At 35.2% G+C, this 8,712-nt stretch overlaps 1 protein-coding gene across 1 annotated transcript; it reads left to right on the top strand.

Moving 5' to 3' along the window:
• Nucleotides 1-333: 333 nt before the first annotated feature.
• Nucleotides 334-2,007, top strand: LOC142165939 (uncharacterized). The gene is made up of 3 exons (XM_075224330.1): nt 334-735; nt 844-1,057; nt 1,391-2,007. The coding sequence occupies exons 1-3, from the start codon at nt 334-336 to the stop codon at nt 2,005-2,007; spliced, it is 1,233 nt and encodes a 410-aa protein (XP_075080431.1).
• The last annotated feature ends 6,705 nt before the right edge of the window (nt 2,008-8,712 follow it).

Below are 8,712 nucleotides of genomic sequence, written 5' to 3'. Positions count from 1 at the left end.
AAGTTGCAAGAATAACATACGCCCGAGATTTTTGACTATTATCAATGAAGGTAATGCAATATACTTTCGAAGAATTGATTGAGTTATTAACACGTAACCTTTTACAATACAGAAAATGAAGTACATATAGAATTCATGTTGTGAGGTTAGTATTCTACCTAAGATTTACAATAACAAATAAATAATATTGTACATTGTAAGAAAATATATAAAAAATCTCATATAATTATTTTTTGCAGTCATGGTCAAAACCTAAACAAACTTCATGCCGAGTTTGTTGCTGATATAAATAAAATGCTTGATGGACACAATATTTTGGCTAAGACATTTAGAATGGTAAGAGATAGATTTCAAGAAGATGGAAGCTCCAATGTTAATCTCAAATTGATAGGGAAAAAAAACACAGATGGAAGAAGATACAACTTACCGACCATTTCAGAGGTAGTTGCTTTAGTGGTTGGAGATGTTGAACTGTCTAAGTGTGATAGAGATATCATAATTGAAATCCAATCCGGACAACTACAAAGGATAAATGAATTGAATGCTGCATATTTAGGTATTCAATATCCTTTGCTTTTTCCATACGGTGAAGATGGATACGAAGAGCACATTCCTTTAAATGAAGATGGATGTGGAGATGGTAAACCAACTGCAGGAAGAAAATGTGTTAGCATGAGAGAATTTTTTGTTTACAAAATTCAAGACAGAAAGAGTGAAGTTCCGACAATTGTGTCTGTAAAAAGGTTATTTCATCAATTCTTAGTTGATGCATATGCAATAATTGAATCTGGTCGATTGAAGTATTATATGACTCATAAAAAACAATTGAGAGTTGAGATGTAGAAAGGATTAGAAGAAGCTACTTTGCATGGAGAAACTACTCCTTCATCTCAAGGGAAGAGAATTATTCTACTGTCAAGCTTCACAGGTGGTGCACGATACATGTTTCAAAATTATCAGCATGTTATGGCAATATGCAAATGGGTTGGGTACCCTGATCTTTTTATCACTTTCACTTGCAATCTGAAGTGTCCTGAGATTCTGAGACATGTAACAAGTAGGGGCTTAAATCTTGAGGATCATCTAGACATCTTAAGTAGGGTTTTTTAAATCAAATTGGATTGCTTGATAAAGGATTTGCGAGACAATAAAGTTTTTGGAGCAGTAAAATCAGGTATAAGTATCAACTTTTGAAGTAATAATGTAAACAATGTGTTTGATTTTGCATGAGACAATTTTTCAATATAGATGGAAATTATTTATTTATTCAATAAATACATTTTGCTTCTTCGTGCAATGATTTATACAATTGAGAAGCGAGGGTTGTCTTTGCATAAAAAATATCCAACTGCTGGTGATATTGACTAATTAATAACAACAAAAATACCAGATGAAGCAGTTGATCCTCATTATTATAAGGCCGTGAAAAGTTTCATGATGCATGACCCATGTGATTCTGCCAGAAAAGCTTCTCCTTGCATACAGAATGGGAGATGTACAAAGCACTTTCCAAAAAAGTTTATTGAGTCAACCACAATTGATAAATATGATTATCCTATTTATGGGAGAAGAGATAATGGAAGAACTATCAAGAAGGATAGTATTGACTTAGAAAATAGGTATGTGGTGCCGCACAATCTTTTCTTATTATTGAAATATGGTGCTTACATCAATGTGGAGTGGTGCAATAAATTGAGATTAATTAAGTACTTATTTAAATATGCTAAAAAAGGAAATGATCCTGCCACTGCTGCTTTTTCTAGAAGTGTGCAAGAGGAGGGTTCATCAGTTGTTGATGAAATTAATATGTACTATGATTGTCGATACATATCACCTTGTGAAGCTGCTTGGAGAATATTCAAGTTTCCTATTCGCTATAGACAACCTTCAGTGGACAAACTATCATTTCATCTTCCAAATGAACATCGTGTCATATTTTCTGATGATGATCCAATTGATGATGCTGCCAGTAGACCCACTTCAAGGGAATCGATGTTTTTTAGTTAGTTTGAGACAAATAAAACATCTTCTGAAGTAAGAGAATTAACTTATGCAGAATTTCTCCTTAAATTTTTGTGGAAACCAAAGTTGAAAAGATGGGAGAAAAGAAGAACTTCTGCATTTTCAATTGAAAGGATTTTCTTTGTTCCGCCCGGAACTAGAGAGCTATACTACCTCAGATTGTTGTTGAATGTCATTAAAGGTCCAAATGTTATGAAGATCTTAAAAGAAACAACAATCATGATTATCTTACATTTAGAGAAGCATGTTATGCACTTGGTTTAATTAATGATGACAACGAATATGTGGATTGCATAAAGGAGGCAAGTAGGTGGGGTATGCCAACGTATCTTAGGCAATTGTTTTTTTATGTTGTTGTTATCGAATTCAATGTCCCAACCAGAAAATATTTGGCAAGCAACATGGCAATTATTATTAAAAGATATCCTCCATGAAGAAAGAGTCTTATTGACTAATCCAGGTATGTCCAAACTTATATTTTTAGTTATGATATTTTTACATAATTTTATTGTGCATACGAGGGATATAAATGGATTTATTGAGCCGTAGATAATAAAAATATATACTTATAAAGAGGAAACATTATTTCCGTCTAGACAATGTGTTTGTCAGTTCCCAACATGCACATAATGCACAATAATTGCATCCACCTGCATGAATTAAAAAAATACATGCACTTATACTACAAAGACTAAGGACATGAGTTACTGGACTTACATTTGGATTAATTATAGTACAATCACTAATAACGTAAAATTATTTACACATTTCAGTTTAATTATGATTGTTAAAATTGTCTTTTTCTTTGGAGTATAGAATTTACGCGGTTTAAGTTTTCCTTAATCTAAAGTACATGCACATGCTAAATAATTTGCAGAAAAGAGAAATACTAAAAATTGTTTTAGTTCATAATGATAGTCAGTTAAATTAGATAGTATGTTTTTAACTATACAACTAATTGAATGTTATTGGTATAAAATATAGCATTCATAAATCTAAACCGTAACTACAAGTAACTATAACTTAAGTAAAAGTTAATTAACTTAGATTTTTGTTATAATCATATAATATCTTTTATATATTATACCTATTCAAGTTCTGTCTCATGGGGGGTTATTTTTTATGAAATCAGTGTTTACACATGGATAGTTGTATGTTTCTCTTTCATAGGTAACAAGTGAAAAATGGTTAAAGATTTTAGTTTATGATAATGATGGACAAATAACAAATGAAGCTAGAAATGTAGTGTACAATTTTTTTTTTGTAATTTAACTTAATACGTTATTAAATGATTTATTATTTAATTATTCTATATTATTATTGTCTTCTGATCCTTTGGTCTTATATATCATTTCTTTAGTTAATATTTTAATTTGGTGTAACGTAAGAAGATGTAATCTGCAGTTGAACTCTGAACAAGTAGCTCTGAAAACAATAAACAAATAGAAACTGAAACCTATTGCCATAGATAGTGACAATAACATTAATAAATTGTATGATAATATTTATTCTGTGTGAAACTTCCAACTTGCATATACGTGTGAAACTGAAATTGCATATACGTGTGAAACTGAAACCTGCTTGTAAAGTCATAAGTGATGTCTGGATTTCCAGCACCAAGTCATAAGTGATGTCTGAATATTCTGTGTAAAATTGAAACCTGCTTGCATATATACATGCTTTAGCTTGAACTTAAACCTACTTGCAGAGTTACCCCGGTGACAATAAAGATATTCAACACCAAGTCGAAATCGTAAATCACAGAAACGAGTTACTTGCATTTTAGCGGTCTTGAAATGGGAAATTGTGGTCCAATTTTACTGCCTAAAAGGCCCTTTTGTTTCTGTGGCAGTTCACTCCTAGAATCTTGAAGCCAATTAAGTATTAGCTTACTATAATCTACAGCAGCAGGATACCTGCGCAAGGAAATAGCCCGAAGGATCATTCTGGCACGTCCTCCTCATTATCTCATCACTAATATTGTTGAAAATGGCAAACTCCCACATCAGTGGGAGACTTAATTTGGGAAGAACTTCTTCCTATAAAAGAAGGCCTAATGTTTAGGATTTATACACACCTCTCATTTGCCTTCTTATCTTCTTAAGACATTTGTATCTTCTCTCTTTAGTATTATTTCACTTGTATTTTTGGAGTGGAATAAAATATTGGTTGTGTCCGAGGAAGTAGGCAAAATTGGCCGAACCTCGTAAATTCTGGTGTTCCTTTTATTGTTGCTTTATTGTCTTATTTATTATTTGGTGGTTGTCATAATTTTTGGTATAGTAGTTCTGACTCATTCACACTATATACATTTGGCTTCCGCAACAATTGGTATCAAAGCCAAGGTACTGTCTAAGTATGCTCTGTGATTGCAGCATAGTCTGATCTTCCACATCAGAAAAGATTTATCTTGGTAACTGAGTCAAGGTTCTGTCTGAGTATGCTCTGTGGTTGCAACTTAGTCTGATCTTCCACATCAGAAAGGAAATAATCTTGATTTGTGTCGTCAGTTATTAAATAATATTTGTGTCAAAGATGGGAGACAATAAACAAGAAGAATCTACATCAAGTGTCAACAATACATCATCATTGGCATCTTCGCTTATGACAAGAATTGTGTCAAATGCAAAATTTGCGGTAGAAACTTTTGACGGGTTAAGACATTTTGGGATGTGGCAAGGCGAGGTTCTAGACGTCATTTTTTAACAAGGGCTAGATCTTGCCATTGAAGAAAAAAGACCAGATGTTATTGGAGAAGAAGATTGGAGAATTATCAACCGTGTTGCTTGCGGTATCATTCGATCCTACCTTGCTAGAGAGCAGAAATATCCATACACAAAGGAAACTTCTGCAAGTAAATTATGGAAAGCACTGGAGGATAAATTTTTGAAGAAAAACAGTCAAAATAAATTGTACATGAAGAAGAGACTGTTTCGCTTCACCTATGTTCCCGGTACCACGATAAATGAACATATCACCAGTTTCAATAAGTTGGTCACAGATTTGCAAAATATGAATGCAACTTTTGATGATGGTGACTTGGCCTTGATGCTGTTGGGGTCACTTCCTAATGAGTACGAGCAACTTGAAACTACTCTACTTCATGGAAATGACAAAATTTCTCTCAGAGAAGTTTGTTCGGCTTTGTATAGCTATGAACAAAGAAAGGGAGAAAAACAGAAGGGCGGAGAAGAAGAAGCACTAGTTGTGAGGGGTCGTACTCAAAATCAAACGAGGACAAAGAAAGGAAGATCCAAATCAAGATTTAGACCCAACAAAGATGAATGTGCCTTTTGTCGAGAAAAGGGGCACTGGAAGAAAAACTGTCTGAAGTTGAAGAATAAGGCCAAACATAATAATAGAAAGGTCATTATGGATTCAAATGTAGCTGATGGTGATGATTCAGACTTCTCATTAGTTACAACAGAGCCATCAACATTATTAGACATATGGTTGATGGACTCGGTTTGTAGCTATCATATGTGTCCCAATAGGGACTGATTCGTTAATTTTCAAGAAGGAGAATATGGAGTCGTCCACACAGTGGATAACAGTCCTCTTACCTCATATGGCATTGGTTCAATACGATTAAGGAACCATGATGGAATGATCAGAACATTAATAGATGTTCGATATGTACCGGGTTTGAAGAAAAATCTCATCTCTGTGGGAGCCCTAGAATCAAAAGGGTTCAAAATCATTGCAGAAAATGGAGTGATAAGAGTATGCTCCGGTGCACTAGTGGTAATGAAGGCCAATCGGAAGAACAATAACATGCACAGTTATCGTGGTAGTATAGTTATTGGGACATCGATAGTAACATCCAGTAACGAAAAAGAGGCAGAAACAACCAGGCTATGGCACATGCGCTTGGGACATGTTGGAGGAAAATCCTTGAAAACTTTATCACATCAAGGATTATTAAAAGGAGTAAAGGCTTGCAACTTGGAGTTTTGCAAGCATTGTGTCAAAGAGAAACAGACAAAGGTTAAATTTTGTACAGCGATCCATAATAATAAAGTCATTTTGGATTATGTACACCTTGATGTTTGGGGTCCTTCCAAAACACCTTCATTGGGTGGGAAGCACTATTTTGTAACCTTTGTTGATGATTTTTTCCGAAGAGTGTGGGTGTATACAATGAAGAGCAAAGATGAAGTGTTGGAAATTTTTCTCAAATGGAAGACGATGGTGGAAAATCAAACAGGCAGGAGGATCAAGTGTATTCGCACGAACAATGGAGGTGAATACAAAAATGATCATTTCAATAAGGTTTGTGAAAATGATGGCATCGTCCGACACTTCACTGTCAGACATACACCACAACAGAATGGAGTGGCAGAACGTATGAACCGGACCTTGCTGGAGAAGGTACGGTGTATGTTGTCCAATGCTGGCTTGGGCAAAGAATTTTGGGCTGAGATAGTTACATATGCATGCCACCTCATTAATCGTCTACCATCTACTTCTATTGATGGCAAGACACCATTTGAAAATGGTATGGAAAGCCTGTTGTAGATTATGACTCTTTGCACGTATTTGGCTCAACTGCATATTATCATGTGACAGAATCAAAATTGGATCCAAGGGCAAAGAAGACTATTTTTATGTGGATTACTTCTGGAGTCAAAAGATATTGCTTATGGTGTCCTATGACAAAGAAAATAATATTCCCTGCTACCTTTGATGAATCTGCTATGATAAATAAGGTAACAAAACATACCAAACAAAATGATGGTGCTTCTAAGCAGGTAGAGTTTGAGGGAAAATTTATTTTTCCTATACAAGAAGTAGAGGAGGAAACAAATGAAGATTATCCTCTGGAAGAAGAGCTAGTAGAGAGGGAGATTCCAACTCAGGAACCTCAACAACAACTTAAATCAATTGCAAATAGCAGGCCAATAAGGACAATAACAAAACCTGTTCGTCTTATAGAGACGGTTGCTTGTGCCGCCTCAATTGTAATTGATGATGTTCCTACCACTTATAAAGACGCAGTCCAAAGTTCAGAAGAAGATAAGTGGAGGATTGCCATGAATGATGAAATACAGTCCCTTCATCAGAATCATACATGGAGATTGGCCAATCTCCCGAAGGGAAAGAAAGCAATTGGGTGCAAATGTGTATTTGCAAAGAAAGAAGGATTTCCTAACCAAGAAGATGTTCGCAACAAAGCAAGATTGGTGGCCAAAGGATATGCTCAAAAGGAGGGAATTGATTACAATGAAGTATTTTCTCCAGTTGTAAAACATTCCTCCATTAGAATTATGTTGGCTTTGGTACCACAGTTGGATTTGGAACTAGTTCAGATGGATGTAAAAACTGCATTTTTACATGGAAACTTGAAGGAGGAAATCTACATGACTCAGCCAGAAGGATTCAAAGTTGCTGGAAAAGAAAATATGGTGTGCAAACTTGAAAAATCATTGTACTGATTGAAACAATCTTCTAGACAATGGTACAAGCGATTTGACGAATTTATATTGCGGCAAGGGTACAAGAGAAGCAAATACGATCATTATGTATATTTGCGCAAGCTTAAAGATGGTTCCTTTGTATATCTTCTCCTATATGTTGATGATATGTTGATAGCTTCCAAGAATTCGGAAGAAATTGATAAGTTGAATATTCAACTGAAGAAGGAGTTCGAGATGAAGGATCTGGGTGAGGCAAAGAAAATTCTTGGTATGGAGATAATAAGAGATAGACGTTCAAAGAAACTCTGTTTATCTCAGAAAGAATTTGAAAAGAGTACTACAACGTTTTGGCATAGATGAAAAGACTAAGCCAGTTAGTACTCCACTTGCTCCCCATTTTAAGCTAAGTACTACTATGTCGCCAAAAGATGAAGCTGAACGAGAGTATATTTCAAAGGTACCATACGCAAATGCTGTTGGTAGCTTGATGTATGCAATGGTCTATACGAGACCTGACATTTCACAAGCTGTTGGAGTTATTAGCAGATATATGCATAATCCAGGAAAGGAGCATTGACAAGCTGTGAAGTGGATTCTACGGTATATTCATAATACTGTAGATGTTGGGTTATTTTTTGAGCAGGAAGGCAATCAGTCTGTAGTTGGATATTGTGACTCGAATTTTGCGGGTGATCTGGACAAACGAAGATCAACTACTGGTTATGTGTTTACTTTTGCAAAGACACCCGTTAGTTGAAAGTCTATTTTGCAGTCTACAGTTGCTTTGTCTACAACAGAGGCAGAGTACATGGCTATTACAGAGGCTGTGAAAGAGGCAATTTGGCTTCAGGGGTTGCTAAAAGAGCTTGGTGTTAAACAAAAAAGTATCACAATTTTTTGTGATAGTCAAAGTGCTATTCAATTAGCGAAGAACCAAGTTTATCATGCAAGGACGAAACACATTGATGTTCAGTATCATTTCGTCCGAGAAATCATAGAAGAAGGTGGAGTCACGGTGAAGAAAATTCATACTACAGAGAATCCTGCTGATATGCTGACAAAAGTGGTGACTGCGGTCAAGTTTCAACATTGTTTGGATTTGATCAACATTGTTGAACACTGAAGATTGAAGATGAAGACACAACCAAAATTTGTTACCGAGAGAAAATTGAAGATGTGGAAATTTGCCAAGGTGGAGATTTGTTGAAAATGGCAAACTCCCACATCAGTGGGAGACTTAATTTGGGAAGAATTTCTCCCTATAAAAGAAGGC

The sequence above is a fragment of the Nicotiana tabacum genome, chromosome 11, assembly GCF_000715075.1.
Source record: "Nicotiana tabacum cultivar K326 chromosome 11, ASM71507v2, whole genome shotgun sequence".
NCBI classification, from domain to species: Eukaryota; Viridiplantae; Streptophyta; class Magnoliopsida; order Solanales; family Solanaceae; genus Nicotiana; species Nicotiana tabacum.
This window is presented reverse-complemented; position numbering and strand designations above follow the sequence as displayed.